This window comes from Mangifera indica, chromosome 4 (genome assembly GCF_011075055.1).
Source record: "Mangifera indica cultivar Alphonso chromosome 4, CATAS_Mindica_2.1, whole genome shotgun sequence".
In the NCBI taxonomy this organism is placed as follows: domain Eukaryota; kingdom Viridiplantae; phylum Streptophyta; class Magnoliopsida; order Sapindales; family Anacardiaceae; genus Mangifera; species Mangifera indica.
Genome location: NC_058140.1, coordinates 19,409,843 through 19,430,530, shown reverse-complemented (window position 1 = coordinate 19,430,530; position 20,688 = coordinate 19,409,843). Strand labels below are relative to the sequence as shown.

Here is a 20,688-nt window from a genome sequence, read left to right as displayed (position 1 = left end):
CCCTTCAATCCTCCACTTTCCCTAGCACTTTCTTGGCATCATTGTTTTGATTTTATTAATTATAAAGACTAAATAAAATTAAATACATTTAAATTTATTTAAATTTAAAATCAGTCTAAATAAATTTAAAACAAATTTAATTTAAATAAATTTATACATAAAAATTTAATATTTTTAAATTTAAATTTCAAAAATGTTTATGTATAATAATTTTACTTTTATCTTTAATCAAAGATATAAATAATAATTAATTTATAAATAAATATTTAAAATTTTTATTTATCATATATAAAATCTAAAATTAAGGTAAGATTTGGGTGAAAATAGTGCTTTCCCCGGTAAAAATTAGGGCATAATTTCACATTGGAATTTGGAATGGAGGCAGTCGCTATTGACCAGACCACATGCCGTACTATTAAATTGTCCCTTCAATCCTCCACTATCCCTAGCGCTTTCTTCGCATTATTATTTTGATTTTATTTATTATATAGACAAAAAAAGACTACGAAAATATTCAAACCAAATTTATGTCAATTTGAGTTTGAATGAGTTTGTTAAAATAAGTTTAATTTAAACGAGTTTAAATATATAAATTTAATATTATTTTTGTATAAATTTTAGAAATATTTAACTCGTTAAGTTTATGATTTTAAAAATTTTTATATAAAATGATATCATTTTGATCAAAATATATTAAAATAATATTATTTTAATATCAAGATAAATTTAGACTTAAGTTAAACTTGAATTCAATTTATTTAAAACAAGCTGAGCTCAAACATATTTAAGATAAATTGAACCCAAATATATTTAAAACGAGTTCAAATTTAAACTAAAACTTGATTTTATATAAATACAACCAAGCTTAATTTTAAATAATTTGACCCCAAATAAGAGGGTCCCCTTAATTACTCTTTCAAATAGAGTTGTTTTGAATGATTTGGACGCCCTCTTTTGACAAAGTTATTCTCCTCCTCCTGTGAGTCAGATTCATATTTCATGACCTTTTCTGAGACATTTAAGAGCTTTTTTAATCACGTGTCAAAGTTTTCTACTCCTGTTCTTGAATATTGACCAACACGCTTTATCATTTTTCTCCTGTTTTCTGCTAAAAATACAAAAAAAGAATTTCTTAATAGTGAGTGACTCAATATAATAGAGTTGTATGAAATATTATTTTATTTTATTAAATATATATATTTAAAATAAATATATATGTATATAATAATACATATTAAATATATATATTTTATTTTATTCTTAATTTAGAATATCTATTTATATAATAATACATATTAAATATATATATTTAAAATAAATATATATAATTTTATTCACAATAATATCAAGAGTCAATGTTACAAATTTATATACCCAATTGTATTATTTCCATATCTCAACCCATTAGAAGAGTAGACATCTTACTCATGATAGTCGAATCGTATATCATATTATATATCAAAAATTTAATTTTTTATATCATATATCAAACATTATATTATATGATACGATTTTTAAAAAATAAAATAATAAAAAATTCTAACTTATACATTATTATTTTTAAAAATATTACAAATATTTTTAAAATTTAAAATTTTTCATACGTCTCTATTATATTATCTTTTTATTTAAAAAATATGTTAATTTATATCAATAATATATATTATATTATATGATATATTCATTATATTATATTAATTTGATATATTTTATTATATATTATTTTTATTTATATGATATTTTATCATAAAATATATATCATATATCATAAAATATCAACTACAATTTTAGTCCCTTGTTCATCACAAAACAAGCTACTTTACTTTTTGTCTCCTTTCCCTTAGCAATTAAAAAGACCATTATTCATCACCCACCCACAGCCTTTGAATACAGTGGCAGTGGAACATTGTTCTGGCTGACTCAGTTCAAAGTCCTGCAAAACAAGTACGCGTCATAGACAAAATAATAAAATACGCATGCATGCACCAAATTTACTCAAATTGGCACTTTGAAATTTTTAATAATTATTATAAAATTCAGTTCAATTAATAATTATATATATATATATATATATATATATATATGATAAAATTATTGTTTGGAATCTTACTCACTTCTTTCAGTATTAATTTATTCATATAAAATATTGTTATTCAAATAATAAATTAATAAAAAATATTTGTATGAACAGTTTGACTCAATTCAAAAAAATGAGGCATTTTGCCAATTAACCAATTTTTATTTACTGGCTATAAACGATTTATTTGACTTTAAATCAGAGAATCTCTGAAATCTCTTCATATTATATATATATATATATATATATATATATATATATATATATATAAAATCTACCCAACTGTTGATTTTTTCGTGGGGCTGGAGGGAGGAAGAACTTTCCCTGCGGCTCCAAATTTTGAATAATCTGAAGATGGTTGACTGAATAATAATATGTTCTTCGTATTCTCAGCTAAACGCGGCTTTCTGTTCTACCAGATTCAAGTCTGAAACAACTAACTACTACACTTTTTGCTAAAATAAAATTAAAAAATACAGAAGATTGAACTAATCATCTGGAGAATCTTCTGGTTTTGAAAATGTTGTGTTACAGAATTTGGTAACGGAATTGCTGATCATATGGATGATGTTTATTGATGTTGCCTTGCCGACGTTTCCTTTCACGTAAGACTTGTTTGAGGGCGAGGACCCGGAGGAGAGCGAAGACCGTATGTTGGGCTTGTCCAGAGCCCAAAACATTCCAGGTACAAGCTTAAAGCCTACAAGAATGAGAAACCCAGGGTCCTAGCCAGCCAGCCAGCCAGACCAATCACCCAAATCCAAAAGAGTGAAATGTCTCCTTACCCAAATTGAAAAGAGAAGAGAACAATTTTGAATAGGGATCAATGCGATTTGGATTGATGTTCAGTTTAACTGAGTTAAACTTGAACTCTGCTCAAGACCATACTATTTTACTGTCGTTGCATCAGATCTTGTTTCGTCCAATAATTCTTTTTTAGATCAATTTTTTTTTAATTTTAATGTCACTAAATGATTCGTTGGAAGGAACTAAATTGGTTTTGAATATACTAAATTTGAGCCGTACTCAAGGCGACTATTGTTTAGGTTTAGACTGGACTCAAATGCACTTTTTTGGCAAATGAATATGAATTGTTGGATTTACCATAAAAACTAAAAAGCTTATCCAAAAACCACAAGCTATAAATCACAAGGCCAACTACCCAGTACCCACCACCCAATAACAATGGCTTCGCTTTTCACTCACTCACTCTCTTCATTTCCTTCCTCTTTTTTCTCCTGTTCTAAAACCCTTTCAAAAATCTCAACTTGTCACCTCAAAACCAGATCTTTATGTGTATATGCTCTCCAATCTTCACCACCACTAGAAGTCCAGACCTTCTGGCAGTGGCTCTGCGACGAGGGTGTTGTCTCTGCCAAGTCTCCCGTAAGGCCGGCTACAGTTTCCGAAGGACTGGGGCTGGTTGCTCAGAGAGACATTGGTAGAAACGAGGTTGTTTTGGAGATTCCTAAGAAGTTCTGGATCAACCCAGATACGGTTGCCGCTTCTGATATAGGTAATGTATGTAGCGGATTGAAGCCTTGGATTTCTGTAGCCCTGTTTTTGATCAGAGAGAAAAAGAAAGAGGATTCTCCGTGGCGTGTCTATCTTAATATTCTGCCTGAGAGTACGGACTCAACTGTGTTTTGGTGGGTGTAGCTTGGTTTGCGTTTCTGATTTGTTGATGGTTTTGACTTTCTGGGGTTCATAAAATGTTGTATCACTGTTTCAGTGCAGGTCCGAAGAGGAGCTTGTCGAGCTTCAAGGTCAGTGAGGGTTTTGACTTGTGTTATTTTCCATATTTGGAGGATACGTTAACTTGATGAGTTTGGCATTGTCTAAGTGTTGCTGAGTTTGCTTCTTCACTTAAAGAATCGCTAATTGCCTTTAATATTGTTGGTGCCGTATTTTGGTAACTTTACTCGCATTACCTTCTGTTGATCTTAATAAGAGTGAAGGAGATTGAAAACAACATAGTTTTTTTCTTGAGATATTAATTGGTCATTGCTTGATCTCTTTTCATTCACCCTTGAGATCGATTATGTTGATGCAGGAACCCAACTATTGAGCACAACATTGGGTGTTAAAGAACATGTTCAAAATGAGTTTCAAAAAGTAGAGAAAGAAATCCTTATCCCTCACAAGCAACTATTCCCTTACCCTATCACATCGGATGACTTCTTGTGGGCTTTTGGAATTCTCAGATCAAGGGCATTTTCGCGCCTTCGTGGCCAAAATCTTGTTTTGGTCCCTCTTGCAGACTTGGTATGATCTTCAGTTCTTACCTCAAGTTGTTTTCACTAGCAAGAAATTGAAACATAGGGAGTCTATAGTATGTCAGCTATTCAAAATTTCAGCTGACTTTACTGGAGTTTCCTGATTAAACAATGAATCTTCTGGACTTGCACTAATTCACTGTCAAAACATCTTGGGAGGGTACCAGACAGTGACTCAGTGTGTCTGCATGAGATTACCTTAGAAATATACTGATGGATGTCTACAGACTTTAGTGTCTTTAATTCTGTTGCAGTGTGTGGCTCTGCGATATGCTGGCAAAATGAACATAAGGAAAAGAAAAGCTTTATCCATTCAATCGTAGAAGAGGCATCGTAGATCTTTGTGTTATAATTTTTGCTTGCAGAGGTCCCACTAGCACATAATGAAACAATGTATTTTAAATGATTGGCATTTATACACAGTCCATGTTCACTATCTGATAAGAAAAGCAAGTGCTTGTTCTTTTGTTTGCTTTGCTTCAAAAATTAACTTTCTGCAAATCTGGATCATTCATCAGATCAACCACAGCGCCAGCATATCCACAGAAGATTTTGCATATGAGATTAAAGGAGCAGGTCTTTTCTCTAGAGATCTCCTATTTTCTTTGCGGTCTCCTGTTTTTGTCAGGGCTGGAGAGCAGGTGAAACTTATCAACTTCAAATATTTCTTGTTCTATTGGCAGTAACTGTGATCCAAAATTGGAACTCAAAACTATTTCTAATTTTAAGATAATCTGCTGAATCATTGGTATCCTATTGATCCAAGGTATTTTATAAGGAAATACATACAAAACAAACACTCTCTTGAATAATATGGAGTGGGCTTGTAATAGCTGCTTCATTGCTTCTCCAGATCCACAGCCAAATCTAAAGAGGACAATCTAAGAAGGCATTTTAGTGCATGTAGATAAACTATTATGTTTCCATCATATTTTTTTCATGTGTGAGTGCTGACTAAACAATCATATGTCAGGTTCTGATCCAGTATGATTTAAATAAGAGTAATGCTGAGTTGGCTCTGGACTATGGGTTCATAGAATCAAAGTCAGATCGTAATAAATATACTTTAACATTAGTGATATCTGAGTCAGATCCATTTTTTGGGGACAAACTTGACATTGCTGAATCAAATGGCTTGGGTGAGACTGCATACTTCGACGTAGTCCTGGGCCAACCTCTTCCACCAACAATGGCTCAATATTTGCGGCTTGTGGCTCTTGGAGGAACTGATGCTTTTCTCTTGGAATCAATTTTCAGAAACACAGTCTGGGGTCACCTTGATTTGCCTGTAAGTCGTGATAATGAGGAGCTTATATGTCGGGTGGTCAGAGATGCCTGTAAATCAGCTCTATCCGGCTATCATACCACCATTGAAGAGGTAAAAGTTCATCCTTCTTGTTCATTGCTAATAATCTGGTACATGTTAACTCTTTTGTAGTTTCTTTTGTGTCTTGCCACATGATAATATATGTTAAGGGAATGTAATCTGAATTTTGTTTACTTGTTCTATTTTCAAAATTTGTATGTGCCAATTCTGTTAAAAAATAGGAAAATGATCATGGTTGATTGTGGCAACTAAAATGTTAATTCCTTGTATCTGCTATCACATTACGCTTTGAAAGTGAACAGTGGTAAAAACAGTAGACCACCTTCACTTACCTTTTCTGCCACAAACCAACGTTTACTTTATCCTGTCTTGTTCCTGTAGAAAAGATAAACATCTCTGTATAGCTGGTTGCTCATAGCTTGTATCACTATAAAACGTGCTGCAGGATGAGAAGTTGCTGGAAGGAGGAAATCTTGATCCAAGGTTGAAAATTGCGGTTGGAATAAGATTGGGAGAGAAGAGGGTGCTGCAACAAATTGATGGAATCTTCAAGGAGAGGGAACTGGAATTGAATGAGTTGGAATATTACCAGGAAAGAAGACTCAAGGACCTTGGACTTGTTGGAGAACAAGGTGATATCATCTTCTGGGAGCCCAAGTAAGAAACGCGAACGGTTTCAAATGGCTCAGTGGTTTAAGCTGAAATCCGAAAGTAACTTCACCAAAGCTACCATTATTTTCCCTGAAGAGCCACCTCCATTTTGAGCTCACTGTGAGAACCGAAGCAGACAAAAAAAGAGCTTCATTTGGTCATGTCAATGGAGGTTTTGATAAAAAATCTTAACCTAGTGATTCTAACTGAAGTGACAAGTTAATACATAGCTTGCTTCTATGTAATTTAAAGTAATGCATTTGTTTTTAAAAGCTGCTCTGCATTACACCAAGGCATTGATTCAAATCCAGAACGAACTTTCGTTAACCTGGTATAATTAGAATCAGTCCTCAAACTTTGCATCTACATTTCAACTTATCACTTTTGAAGAACAGTGAAACGCTACAATTTCTGAATAGCCAAAAGACTTATTCCCATTTAAGGTATGTTGAAAACCCAAAGTTTCACCTTTCAACTTTTGAAAACCTAAACATTCATTTATAGTAATTTTTTTGTTAAAAATCTCAATTAAAATTACGTATAAATTGTCACTTAACAAAAAAAATTTTAAAATTTTAAAAAGACTAAACTTTTATAATATTTTCCTCCCTTAATTTTAAAATTTCACAATCTTCCTTTTAAATTTTTCTTCAAAGTTTGAAATTTTACAATTTCTCTCTTACTTTTTTCTCCTTCAGTGATTTACTCTTCCCAACCATCGGCCAACCTTTTCTCTTTCTTCTCCCTCATTGGTTGACACTCTTTTTTCTCATTTTACTTTTGTTGAAGAGGAAGACTATCATCTCTATCTCAAATGCTTTGTCTCCGACGAAAATGAAGACAAAGAATCTTCATTTAAGACAAGACAAACGTCTTTGTCTGAGACAAAAAGAAGAAGGTGACCAACCAAGGGAGAAGAAGAAGGGAGGGTCTATCGATAGTCGAGAAGAAATCATCGCTGGAGAAAAAAAACTTAGAGAAAAATAAACATTTTTCAAATTTTGAAGAAAATTTTAGAAATAAAATTGTGAGTTTTTAAATTGAGGGGAGAAATTATGAAAAATGTTTAATTTCTTTATTAAATACTGATTTTACTTATAATTCTAATTAAGATTTTTAATACAAAATTGTTTATAAATAAATATTTAGATTTAAAAAAAATAGAGAATAAAACTTTTAGGATTCATTATACTTGGTCTGGGAACAAGTCTTTTGGCCTTTCTGGATTTTCAAACTATGAATTAATGCGACAGCATTGAACACAATGAACAGGAAACCTTCGGGCGGAAGGAGACAAAATGGACACAATAAATACAAGAACAGAAGAAATTAAAAATGAAAAAAATGATGGACCAATCATGGAAATGCTCAAGCAATCTTTTCTTCCGTTTCTTACGGAACTCTATATGGTCAATAAAGCCTTAAATCCCACCTCGAAAAAGCAACATGGGTTGATCCCACCATCCAATCTTGGAATGGTTGTCCTCACTGCCTTGCACCGGTTCAGAGGAATGCCTTTTCAAGACAAGTTAAATCTGCAGCGCTGTTACTGTACTTCGCTCGAGTTATCAAGACCTAGTAAATCATCACAATTTGCTCCCTCACAAAGGCATTCTTGAGGATTTGCATAGAAATAATCTTCCTCTTTGGGTTTGTCTGCAATTACTTTTCGCCGAGTTGGCTGTCCAAGCCTTTTCTCATGAGCTAGCCGTATAGCAACTGAAAACTCATTCCAGGAAAGTGTCCCATTCTGATGCATATCCACCAACTCTACAATTTTTCTCCTATCCAGCAGGACAGACTTCTTGAACCCAAGATACCTGCACGAGATTTTAAAAAAAAAGAGGCATGTGTTCACAAGTTCTTTTTAATGGATTAAGTTTTGTTTTCCTCAAATTCTTTGAAGGTCGGAATTCATACCTGCGGTGACCTTCCACAACTTTTGCCATATTCCCATCATATGTGGGAATGAATGTGTTGCTGGCTGTGGAAACCATAAAATCCAGGGCAGCCATTTGAGATGAATGATTATGAAAAGATTGCAATTCTTCTGGATCTAACAACGTTTCCTTTTTAACCTAAAGTCAAAATCAAATCTTGAGATACAACATATTATATGCTAAAGTTCCAGCAAAGATTCAAACAAAAAGAATTCCTCTTTAGTAAAAGTAAAAAAAGGGAGATCTTTATAATTAGTAAAGATGTTCACATTCAGAGTATCCAACCATTTGGAGGGCATCACAAGCTTATTTGTTTCAAACAAGAAGGTAAATAACACTTCAAAAAAGTGTGAACAGTTTTTCATTATGAGATTAATTTTACACATTGCTTCCCAACAACAAAAAGGATAATTTAAATCAGCCAAATGCTTTATATCCAAATGTTTTTAAATAAAGCATTTCTCAGAATGGAAATGCCAAAAACTGGCAGAAGCCAAGGGCTCCACAAGAATTTAACAGATTAAACAATAGTAGCAGCAAAGTTTACAGAAGTAGAAGCTAAAGAAACACAACAAACTCACAATCAGTGGATATGCAGCCCTTAACGCTGCCAACCTCTTTTCACCACCATAAATCTCACCAGCTGCAATATAGATCTGTGTTTCCTTATCAAGCCCCAATGCTTGCAAAACTAATGCTGCCTCCTCAGGTGTCAGAGGACACAGACCCTGTGATCTCCTCTCTTCTGACACTATCTCTTTCTCTCTCCACCATGGGTATGCATACCTGAAACATAGGGGGAATGATAAGCAAATTATACCAATATCATCTCTCCGAAAAAAGTAAAGAACAAAATAATGTTACACTATGTTTGTACAAACAGAACAGAGTGAAAACATATAGTCTTTAGTTGGAATTTAGTTATTTTCCTCTAAAAAATTCCAAGTATCAAGACGTTTGACACGTCCATTACCAAACTATAATTTTCTGTAATTTGGTTTTCAAAAACATAACCCATTCAAGATTAAACTTTTCCAAGTTATGTGGTAACAAAGTTAGCAAAGTTGTCAATGACTTGTGACACGACTGACTTCTAAGTATAAGTAAGTTCAGGGTACAGTTCAACAGATATAGAACTTTATAAACAGATTAAGCCTAATGATGATTACAAGCAAATTTCATATCTTTTTTTTCTTTATAAATAGGACTCAAAATCTGTATTATCAGTCACAAAGGAAAAGAATCAGCTTTCAAACACAACAAACCTCAAACGTTTTAGCTCCTCAGCTTCTTCCATGGTGCAGCCATGAGTACAACCAGAGAAAGCCAACATATCCATCTCATATCTCAGATGCAAAACCACAAAAGATCCCCTTTCTTGTAAAATACGAACCAATTTGTATCCCAAGGTCTCAATCTGGGGAGTGAATTTCAGGCCCCGAAAATTTACACGGCACCTGAGTTTTTGAAGATTAAGTGGGATGCCATTGTTTGCCAAACGTGTATCTGTTTTGTTGAAGTGCAACACTTTATGTTTACTGAAAAGTGGCAGAATCTGCAAATTGAACCAAAAACAATCATCAGAGTATGTAACTCAGCAAGAGTATAGATCACCTTTCTACTTTACAAACGAATTACATACTTGCTTTGCCCAATTAACATAAAATGGAGTATTTCTTTACAGACCTGCTGCAAATAATACTTATCGTTTGACCAGCTAACAGGAGGCAGCTGAAAAGGTTTATATCCATACTTCCTACTGAACTTCTTTGGCAGTCGTTTGATGATTCGAACTTCATCTCTTAGAGAATCAGTGAAATGTCTTACATTAAATATGTCCTCAAAGTTACTGCAGAAGAAACCTAAAAGTTTAAACTTTAAAGCAGCCATGGACTAAAAATATTGTGCAACTATTAGAAATAAAGAGCATACCTATGGTCTGCCCAGAAAGATGTCTTATCAAGCTCTGGAACCACCAAAGTGAGATTCAAAAGCCGTGCAACAGTCACCATGTCACATATCTAGAAAATCAAAATAGCCAAGTAAAAAACTAGATTTAGTATAAGATTTCAGACAAATAAGTAGTAAAATAAGTACAAACTGCAGCACGCATTTGATTCAAGCCCCCATTGCAGGACACGATGAGAAAACCATTACTTGTATAGTTTCCTGCAAAAATAAAAAAGCGTCATAAACTAATAATCCCCAAATGCAGATAAAATTGTGTAGGAATTTCTTTCAGTTAAAAAGAAAAGACTCTATAAGGTACAATATAATACAATGTAAATAAGATAAGAAAGGTCTTTACACATGCAAAGTGAGCTTACAGTTTTTAAGTGGGTTATGGTGCTGGACAAAATCATCTTAGGCACAAGCACTAACAACTGCCTCAGTTCACATATACTAACAGAAACAAAAATATTGAGGTAATTTGAGTTTCACATGGAAACGCCTAGTGCTGAAAACCACACCCAAATCCGAAGGCCTCAAGTAAACCATGATCATTTAATCTATTGGCCTCCATACTTCAATACTTCATTTATAACATTTTCACAGTGAAATACTCTTGACTATCCAACATGTAACGACAAAAACTTCTGTACTTGGTTCTGAAAAAAGATAACCCTTCTCACCTTTTCTAAGCCTCTATACCCCATTCTACATATTAATTCTAGCATCAACATCATCATATGCATGCGGTATCAAGCCAACTAAAATCCATTCAACATCAGATTCACAACCAAATAAACCACGTCTTCTACAAAACAATTAACACTATGCCACTCGCTGTAACAAAAAAAAATTGCATTCTCTAAGCCAAACAAGTGGACGTAACAAAGCAACTTAAAAACATTAAATCAGTAAACAAAATTATCAACTTTGAAGCTAAAAGAACCGAACATCAGAAATCCTGAAAAGCGGTTGCATCAGGAAACTAACTTGGAGCAACAGGAGGCGATGGAGATTGAACAACGAGGTCCACTTGGCGGGGAACATTTTTAAACCAACGTATTCTATTGCTTAGATTGGGGAAAATTTTAGGGTGCCAAAGCTCTCCAACGGTCACTAACTGTACCAAACATGTCCATAGCAATATGCTGGAACATACCCTTAAAAACCAAACTTGTAATCGTGTTCTGGGAATCACCGGCGCTGGCAATTTGTCGCATCTAACTTGAATATTCTCCGATCTAACTTCCATTTCCCTTCTATTCTCTTCATCGCCGCTTCATGCAAACTCTATCAAAGCTCCGCTTTCACCAGAAATTAACAAAAACCCAGTTGCAGTTTCACAACAAACCTGCATTGTTAAGAACACAAGATCTTCAAAGTTTTAAATAATAATAATTTACATCCATCTATGAGTTAATGGTAAAACTTTCAAGACATCAATAAAGTTAGGAAAAAAAACCCAGAAAGAACATGAGATTCACGAGCCAAAAAGAGAAAAAAATGAGTAAATAAATCTGGCCCAACGACCCTAAAAACAACCGTCAATCGGTTCGTCTTATTTTAATTTTGAAACTTCTGGGAAAATCTTCCTCCTTTTCCTCTGGCTTAGCTTTACCATAATATCTTGTTAAAGAGACAATGGTCAAAATTCTGGTACCCATAATATTCCGTTATCATTCTTTACTTGATCCGAAATGACTAATGAGTTTGAACTAAAGCAATGTAGGGCCGTTCCTAGTTAAACTCCTTTCGGGAATTTTTTAAATTTATTTATAAATACATGAGTATGATCCCATTTTACATCCTTTTAGAATCAGAAATTACTCGAATCTCGGAAATATTTTTTTATGATTGATAAGAATAAGATAGAATCTCCGTCTATCCAAAACCAGAAAATATGAAATACAAAATGTAGATGGCAAAATCAAGGTTTGCCCTCTGCTAGATTCTTTTCTTTCAAACCGGCCAGAGATCAAATACTGACAATTTGTATAGAAGATAAAGCACTTGTAATTCTATTGTATAATATACTCTTAATTATTTGATGAAACAGTTTTTTTTTATATAATAAAATTATTTGTATAAATAATATGTATAATTTTATATATAAATAATGATATATCATTATATAATTGAATATTATTTTATTTTTAATTTAAAATTATTTAATCATATAGTGATATATCAATGTTTATAAACATTATTTATTTTTATAACATTACTCTTCTTTGAAATGGTCCAATGCTTTCTCATTTTAGGAGATGAGTTTAAGTAGTAGAGTTTTATTTTTCAAGGCTACTAATGGTAGGGGTGTTCAAAATTATCCAGTAACAGAATCAAACCGATTTTTAAACTAAAAACCAAATTGAAAAATAGATTATTCAAAAAATCGGTTCGGATATCGGTTCAAAAATATATATAAACCGAATTTTCGGTTCGGTTACTGGTTTGCTTAATTTTCAAAACCGGTTAACCAAACCGAACCGGTTTTTAAAAAATTGAATAAAAGTTTAATAAAATATTAATAGAATATTGAATATATTTTCAAAAACATTAGAATAAAAATAATAAAATATAATAATTTTTTGAAATTCGATTCAAAAATCGGTTAACTGAAGTTTCGGTTCGGTTAATTGATATTTTCAATTCGGTTCAAAATCGGTTAATCTTTAAATCAATTCGGTTTCGGTTCATGATTTTTTTCAAACTGAAAATTCGATTCGGTTCAAAAAATTGGCAAAGTGGTTCGGTTAACCGGTTTTGAACACCCCTAACTAATGGTAGTGTGTAATACCCTCAAGTACATTTTAGGGGCATTTATGTCTTTTGACCCTATTTTGGGATATTTTTAATTTTAAATAAATATATATATATATATATATATATATATATATATATATATATATATATATATATATATATATATATATATATATATATATATATATATATATATATTCACATGTATGTGTGTGTGTTTTTATATATGTAACTATATAAATATATAGATATGCATAAATAAATAAAAAATAAAAAAAAGAAAGAAAAGGAGATAAAGATTATATAAAGAGAAAGGAAGAAGACAAAACCAAAAGAAACTTCAAGACTTTTTCCTCTTCTCTGCCTCATCCAACAGCCAGCCTCCTTCATGCTTTTTCTTTGCTTTTTGAAGAAAAAATGAAGGATTTGAAGGAGTTTTGGAAGACAAGTAAGAAAAGAAAAGAAAATGAAGCACTTTGGAAGCCTTGGTAATCAAGAGATCTCTTCATTTTTCCTTTACTTATGCTTATATATGTATTGGATGCATGTTATATGTATATATTAGTATGTTTTGGTGTTGATTTAAAGTGATTTTGGTGATAAAGGAAACAAGACAAGGAAAAGGAAGCCAACTTGCAAAAAAAATTGGCTTGAAATAAGGTAAGGGATATCATCCTTGATATGTTACATGTTTTAGGCTTTTAGTTCCTTGGATCTATATTATAAATGATGATTTTGAAGTAGAGAAATGTTGTTTTGCCATTTTGGGTGTCTATGTGTGTGATTTTGTTGATGACAGAGAGTTAGACAATATTTACAGTTTTACCATTGAGTTCGTCCCATGTTTTAGCTGTCTTATTTTATGATTTATGAGTGTTATTATATCTTGTTGAAAAGCTCTTTGAATTATCTTTTCAATGATATATAGTTTGTATGAATTGAGGATCATTTGGACTGCTAAATATTGTATAAACCATAAGGACTGCTTTACCAAATAAACAGAGGAGACAGTTTTTGCCACTGATTTCATCTCACGTTTTGACTGTTTTATCTAATGATTTATGAGTGCTATTATATCTTGTTAGAAATATCTTTGAATTATCTTTTTAATGATATATAGATTGTATGAATTGGGGATCATTTGGACTGTTAAATATTGTATGAACCACAATGACTGTTTTACCAAATAAACAGAGAAGACAATTTTTGTCACTGATTTAATCTCACGTTTTGACTGTTTTATCGAATGAATTATGAGTGTTATTATAGCTTGTTGAAAAACTCTTTGAATCCTCTTTTCAACGATATATAGCTTGTATGAATTCGAAACTGTTTGGACTGTGAAATTGTATGAAAAAGAAGGTTGCTCTGTCAAATGAACATGGTTATAAACAATATTTCGCAGTTTTGGAAAGGAAAAGAAAGAAAATAAAGGAAAGGAAAGGAAAGGAAAGAAAGGAGAGAAAAAGAAAAAAAAGAAGAAAAGCAAGAAAAAAAATTTGGGGCTCAAGATTCAGGGGTTGTCCTAAGAGTAATGTCTGGTGAGTTATGAATAAATTTAGATGAAAGCAAAATTAGTAAGATATAAGACCCGCACGCATGCTATAAACTATGAGGGGGCACTTTATACTACACCGCCCGCAGTAGGGCACGTCTGTAGTAGGACATAGACCTACAGTAGGGTCCGCTTGCAGTAGAGCATGCTCATAGTAGAACTCAATTCAGATTCAGAAATGGTATAGTAAGAGAAAAAAAGAGAGCTCGAGCTTAGAAAAGTGTCAAACCTCTATAGTTAGCTTATAGAAAGTATCAAATAGACATCAGATGGGACAAAGTATGACCCAAATAGTAAAACATAAACTAGATTATCCCCTCGATTTCTTATGGGGGTTATGAGTGAGGTTGAGTCCCGAGAGTGAGTTAGAACAGAAAAGGAAATAGTTTACTTAATTTTTTTCCCTTACTAAGTGTTCTTATCACTCACTTCCTTTTCTTTCATGATTGCAGGTACAAGTGATCGAGGTAGCTGCGAGGCAGGGCAGGTCAGCGTAGGTAAATCCGACTGGAGCATGTTATCTCTGGTTTATATTACATGCATACAGTGACATATTCTTATCGACTTTTGACCTTTTTGAGATAATGATACAGTTGTATATGATTACTCCACGTATTAGGATGCTTTTAGATGAGTTTTCACATGAGTATATACATTTTTTGTTCGTTTCCAGATTTTCAGTTTTCTTAAAATAATTTATAAACACTTTCAGTGATGCGTTCATGTTAAAGTATTTTAAAAGATTAAAAAAAAAAAATAGACGCTCTGGATATTAATTCGTAATATTTCTCCTTTGGTGGGTAGTACTTCTAGGAGGGATGTTACATAGTAGTACCTTACAAGCAATATTTTTTGGATAATATCATGTATACAAACAATAACGTGTCATCGTATAATTAGATAATTAAAAATTTAAGATAAATTAACACTTAATTATATAATAACATATAAAATTTGCACACATAATTTTATTAATATCTTTTTACGAAACTCGGTATTTATAATCTTGATCGAATTGACCAATTTGATGGTGAATCAATAACATATCTGGTTCAGGTAATATGATTAAAACAATAAAATATGTGTTAGTCATTAAACCGGACGTGAGATTGAATAGCTGAATATTTTGAACTGTTATTAAACCTTCAAATTTGATTACTCCAACAATTATGATGAAACATGGTTAAATCCAATAATATTGGAGTAAACCTAAATCTTTTTTTTAACAAATTTTAATACTTTATCGATTTTATTATCTCTTATAATCATTTTATTTATATAAGGAAAATGACTATTTTTTACTCAAATTTTAGTCCAATTTCAAAGTCACATCTATAGGAGATAAAAAATCTAAACTCTCACTTATGACCAAATTGTCATTCAAATATTCAGTTAGAGACAGGGATAAAATCGTTATTTTACCTATAAACTTTAAAACTTCAAAATTTTACATTTCCCCCTTTAAATTTTAATAATTAACATTTAAACACATCCTCCAAGTTTGAAAAGTTTAGATTTTACTTTTAGGGTTTGTTTTTTTCTCTGGCCACCACCGACAGCCAACACTTTCCATTGATCTCCCTTTTTCCGACTACAAAGGATGAACCTTTGTCGCTCAGATCTGAAAGAATAGATGAAACGTCGTCCTTCGTCGTCTCATCTGGATGATGCAATGAGTGACAAAAGATGATGTTGTCCTTCATCATCTAGGTTGTATGACGAAAAGATATTTTCGTCGTACCACCGTTATCGCACCAAGAGAAGAAGGAGGTCGAAGACGACGCCGAAAGATGAAGTTGAAGAGTAAGGGTGAAACTGCTATTTTTGAAAGTTATGAGGAGGGACTGAGTTTTAAAAAATATAGAAACCCTAGGTTTGGAAGTGAAAATATTACTTTTCAAAATTTAAAAACTTTAGGTGAAGGTGAAGGTGAAATATTAGTTTCTAAAACTGTGAGAGAACGAAAAGTAATAAACTTTATAACTTTTAATATAAACAGTAAAATGACTATTTTACATCTTCTTTTAACAGAAAAAATTAACAGAAGTTTAGCTATGGATGGGAGTTTAGGCTTTTCATCTTCTGTGGGTGTGGGTTTAAGATTGGGCTAAAAGTTGGGTGGGAAATAGTTCTTTTCCCTTTATAACATGGGCTTTGGGTAAATATAAAATTCTTGTCTCCTTACTCTCGTGAGTTGCCATTGTAGGGATAAATCGACTATGTTTTTTACTCTAAATTTGATACAAAAGAAGCCCATCTTTGCCGTAATTGGGCTGCAACAAAATTACACAATGGGCCTTTCATAGGAGCCCAAATTTGTTGAATTACGTGTTTCAACCAATCGCAACCTACCACGTCACAAAAACCATTGACCTTTTATGATGGGTGGCGCCACTCTACATCAGAGGCCATTTGATGCAGACAGTGGTCGAACATTTTTATTTATTAATTTTTGATTTATCCGTAACTACGACAATATCAAACAATGAATATGATGAGAGTAATCGGAACCCTTGTGGTAATCCTTGGGTTTTTATCCTCTCCTTCTCAATCACTCCGCTTCGAAATACAATCGGGTCATACCAGATGCATCGCCGAAGACATCAAAAGCAACTCCATGACCGTTGGCAAGTACAACATCGTCAATCCTAACGAAGGCCAGCCTTTGCCCGATTCACACAAGCTCATCGTCAGGGTAAGTCTAGAATTTGTATTTCTTCTTATTTTTTGAGTTTTCATTTGTCGAAATTGAATAATGAGATGATTTGGTTGTTTATTATTGTTCATGTAGGTGACGTCGTCATATGGGAATAGTTATCATTTCGGGGATCATGTTGATTCGGGTCACTTTGCGTTTACGGCTGCTGAGGATGGAGATTACATGACTTGCTTTTGGGCCGTTGATCATAACCCACAAATAACCTTGACCATTGATTTTGATTGGAGGACGGGTGTGCAAGCTAAGGACTGGTCCAATGTCGCTAAGAAAGGCACAGTTGAAGTAAGTCAATTGTTTTATTCTTCTGATCTGAGTGCAAAGTTTAGTTTCATCTTTTGATAATTTTGGATTGATTGGGTTCATTGTTAGGGACTTGTTTTTTAAATTTCTAGTTGAAGTCTAAAGTTAGGATTTAATTTTGGTGTTCTGGGTTGGTAGAATATTTTGTCGAGAAAAGAAGAAATTATTGAATTTCCAAGACATTGGAATTGATTTTAAGTAGGCCGGTTGCTTTGAAAAAACTAGACAATAACATGATCTGATCTGATTTATGAAAAATGTCATAAACATACCCTAGATGTGTCAAACTTACATATCTGAAGTTTTATGTGAGAAAACTGCCCTATAGAGTATAGAATAGTTTTTCCCGGGTATTCAAACCATGGAGGTATCTTTGTGTTATTCAACATTAGCAGAGGTGATTAGAATTTATCCCAATTAAATTATCTAGTGATATATGTAGAAAAAAAGGAATCTTCAGTTGGTTGTTAGAAATTACCAGCCAGTCGATTTATAAAAAATTGAAAGATGCTTATTCTCTGTTGTGTTTTCCAGAAGAATTAGGGTGTAGTCTTTTTCTTGGTTGATTGCCAAGGTGAAAATAATCGATAACATTTTGAATTCATGAGATGTTTGGTGATCATGGAATTATAAAGCAAAATGTACTTTCATCTCTACTTCAAGAGGATTGATGTTGGTGCTTCTGATAAATGAATTCATGTTTGGATGAATGAGCTTGAGATTTAATTTATGGGACTCCCTGGTTTATCCTTTTATAGTTTCATTTGATTGTTTGAGTCATGGCTCCAGTAGTCGACTATACAGCTCTATAAAATGGTATACTGGAAGTACTTTAGATGGTCCAGCTATAAATTGAGGAAAAATAAATGATTGTGCTTTGTAGCAATCGAAGTTCTATTGTGGACAACTGTAGGTCTTCAATATATATTTGATATTTTCAGCTGGAAATAACTGTATGTGGACTCTTCACCTCATCAAAAAGTTTTGGGCTGACTATCATGATACTGATACATAAATTCTTGACTTGGTTTTGAGAATTGAGATTAAAAAATAATTGGCAATGTACATTAATATAGACATCATCCATCGGACGTCCAATGCAAACTGCATTATTTTGCTAATAAGTGATAGGAAAATTATGATCCATTCTTGGGAACATTATGTACTGTACATACAATCAGGGTGTTCTCCTTTGTTTTCTTTATAACATACTCTGTAGGATTGCTTTTTCTGTAGTATTGGAATCAGTCTATACTACCTCACTGGTCCTTTCACTTTCAACAATGTACTGGTCTTTTTATGCTGTCAATGATTTTTTTATCTACATATTTTTTAAGGTTGATGTACAGGCTTTTTAAGAACTGAACTTGCAAAGTATGTCTTCCGCCAGAGAATGGTATAGTACATAAACCTTTGATCAAAGCCCAGCCACTTTTCACAATGTCGGATAAAGCCAAGTCTTGTTGTGGGGTGGTTCCAACAAGGCAAACAACTATGATTTTTTTTTTTTAAATGTTAGGATGATAATTCTTCTTTATTCTCATTATATAGGAATTATCATTTGAAATTTAAATGAGTTACTAGGGTACAGTGCCCAAATTCATTCTTGAAATGCCAAAGTATGTGTAAGTGTATGGATTGATATAGAAGTTTTTTGCATTCTCTTCATTCTCTTTATGCCAGGTCATGGAAATAGAGCTCAAGAGGTTGATTGATACTGTTGATTCAATTCATCAAGAAATGTTTTATCTTCGGGAAAGGTAATATAATGTTTTTTTTTTTTCTCGAACTGAAAACTACAGTACTTCTTCTCCAAGGAATATTATTCACTTGCATATCACATTCAATTTCACATTTGCACCTTGCTTCTTTCAGAGAATCAGAAATGCAGCAGTTGAATGAAGCTACAAACTCCAGAATGGCGTGGTTGAGTGGGCTTTCACTTCTTATTTGTATAACAGTTGCAGGCCTGCAACTGTGGCACTTGAAGACCTTCTTTGAAAAAAAGAAGCTCATTTAAGTTCATATCGGGCAAGTTAAACCATTTTTATATTCAATGCTCTTGTAAATTATCTTAGAAAAAATGTACTTTTTCAGAGAAACATAATTATGAGATGATACTGTTAGATTTTTCTTTTGGGTTTCTTTCAATGACCTGAGGGTACTTTTAGATTTTGGTACGACAATGTTTTATGTCTTCCCAACATGAGTCTTGTAGAAGTTGATTTGAGGATAAAAAACTTGCCATTTTCCCAAAATACTTCCTGGTAGACTTGACATTTTATGTTTTATGACATTGGATTTACTGTATTTATCTATTTTTAAAATGACATCTGCGGCCATTTTTATGTCTTCAGATCAGGTTGATTTAAAAAAGGGACTAAATTCCATTCTTAATTACTGCAATTTTTTTATCCATTCTTAATTACTACATTATAAAAACTAAGCTCTCCCACTATCACTCTTCCGTCGTTGTTAACCAATCTTTCAACTTCCGGCAACTAAGATTGGCCCTCTTATTATTGTCATGTTTAGTCGATATGGACCTGCAAGATTGATATTCATTTGGCACTAATTATCTTATAATTCCAAGTTAGTATACCAGACACTGGTGTGAATCAACATACTAGATTTTTAAGTCAAATATGTCAACATATTAGATTTTCATGATTCAAATTGCATTTGCCGGGATGGTTCAGCGAGAGGGCACGGGCTACAACCGCCACCCAAATTGAGGATGTTTGACACTCAAGTAGCCTTGCATATTATTCCAAAATAGCAAAAATTTCAAGTTCACAAGTTACCCTCTTTCTCAACCCTTCCATCCATTTTCGTTCACAGGTAAAATTGGCCGGCGCTGCTACTTTGAAAGTGCCCACCGAAATCCACGTCCCTAAATTCAATAAAAACTGGATCACCATTTATTATACAATCAAATAATCCATAGGAAATTTATGTTTTGCCATATCAACCAATTTGACGTCTCCGACTACAGGCTCAACAGCCTTCGATATTAAATCTACAATAAAAAAAAGAAGCGCAATTGAACACTTGGGACGAGAATAAAGTGCAATTGTGTCGGAAATATAAATTGAGTTTATAAGTATGAAAATTAAAACCCATGTTACAC

General features: G+C 32.8%; 3 protein-coding genes across 6 annotated transcripts; 2 read left to right on the top strand and 1 right to left on the bottom strand.

Annotated features, from left to right (window-relative positions):
* The first annotated feature begins 3,214 nt into the window (after positions 1-3,214).
* On the top strand, positions 3,215-6,662 carry LOC123213207 (ribulose-1,5 bisphosphate carboxylase/oxygenase large subunit N-methyltransferase, chloroplastic). The gene is made up of 6 exons (XM_044632594.1): positions 3,215-3,726; positions 3,815-3,843; positions 4,131-4,342; positions 4,872-4,994; positions 5,327-5,731; positions 6,126-6,662. The coding sequence occupies exons 1-6, from the start codon at positions 3,263-3,265 to the stop codon at positions 6,339-6,341; spliced, it is 1,449 nt and encodes a 482-aa protein (XP_044488529.1). The 5' UTR covers positions 3,215-3,262; the 3' UTR covers positions 6,342-6,662.
* Positions 6,663-7,523: 861 nt separating this feature from the next.
* LOC123212932 (rhamnogalacturonan I rhamnosyltransferase 1-like) lies at positions 7,524-11,875 on the bottom strand. 4 transcript variants are annotated; one of them, XM_044632177.1, is made up of 8 exons: positions 11,212-11,875; positions 10,373-10,440; positions 10,204-10,292; positions 9,958-10,120; positions 9,537-9,826; positions 8,853-9,057; positions 8,252-8,409; positions 7,524-8,151 (listed from the first exon to the last, which is right to left on the bottom strand). In XM_044632177.1, the coding sequence occupies exons 1-8, from the start codon at positions 11,471-11,473 to the stop codon at positions 7,878-7,880; spliced, it is 1,509 nt and encodes a 502-aa protein (XP_044488112.1). In that variant the 5' UTR covers positions 11,474-11,875; the 3' UTR covers positions 7,524-7,877. The 4 variants fall into 4 exon arrangements, with proteins under 4 accessions (XP_044488112.1, XP_044488115.1, XP_044488113.1 ...); XM_044632180.1 differs by having other exon boundaries at positions 10,429-10,440; XM_044632178.1 differs by having other exon boundaries at positions 11,381-11,875.
* Positions 11,876-16,905: 5,030 nt separating this feature from the next.
* On the top strand, positions 16,906-19,816 carry LOC123214466 (transmembrane emp24 domain-containing protein p24delta9-like). Its single transcript, XM_044634236.1, has 4 exons — positions 16,906-17,234; positions 17,331-17,540; positions 19,242-19,318; positions 19,434-19,816. Exons 1-4 carry the CDS (start codon positions 17,025-17,027, stop codon positions 19,576-19,578), a joined length of 642 nt encoding a protein of 213 aa, XP_044490171.1. The 5' UTR covers positions 16,906-17,024; the 3' UTR covers positions 19,579-19,816.
* The last annotated feature ends 872 nt before the right edge of the window (positions 19,817-20,688 follow it).

Bases quoted from the DNA above. Each gene is read 5' to 3' on its own strand.
- LOC123213207 (XM_044632594.1), top strand. From the start codon at position 3,263: ATGGCTTCGCTTTTCACTCACTCACTCTCTTCATTTCCTTCCTCTTTT. The intron at 3,727-3,814 runs GTGGGTGTAGCT...GTTTCAGTGCAG, and splicing joins ACGGACTCAACTGTGTTTTG to GTCCGAAGAGGAGCTTGTCG. The intron at 5,732-6,125 runs GTAAAAGTTCAT...AACGTGCTGCAG, and splicing joins ATCATACCACCATTGAAGAG to GATGAGAAGTTGCTGGAAGG.
- LOC123212932 (XM_044632177.1), bottom strand. From the start codon at position 11,473: ATGGAAGTTAGATCGGAGAATATTCAAGTTAGATGCGACAAATTGCCA. The intron at 9,058-9,536 runs GTTTGTTGTGTT...CCTATGTTTCAG, and splicing joins GAGGAGCTAAAACGTTTGAG to GTATGCATACCCATGGTGGA. The intron at 8,410-8,852 runs GTGAGTTTGTTG...TTTTGACTTTAG, and splicing joins GGGCTGCATATCCACTGATT to GTTAAAAAGGAAACGTTGTT.
- LOC123214466 (XM_044634236.1), top strand. From the start codon at position 17,025: ATGAATATGATGAGAGTAATCGGAACCCTTGTGGTAATCCTTGGGTTT. The intron at 17,235-17,330 runs GTAAGTCTAGAA...TTGTTCATGTAG, and splicing joins CACACAAGCTCATCGTCAGG to GTGACGTCGTCATATGGGAA. The intron at 17,541-19,241 runs GTAAGTCAATTG...TCTTTATGCCAG, and splicing joins CTAAGAAAGGCACAGTTGAA to GTCATGGAAATAGAGCTCAA.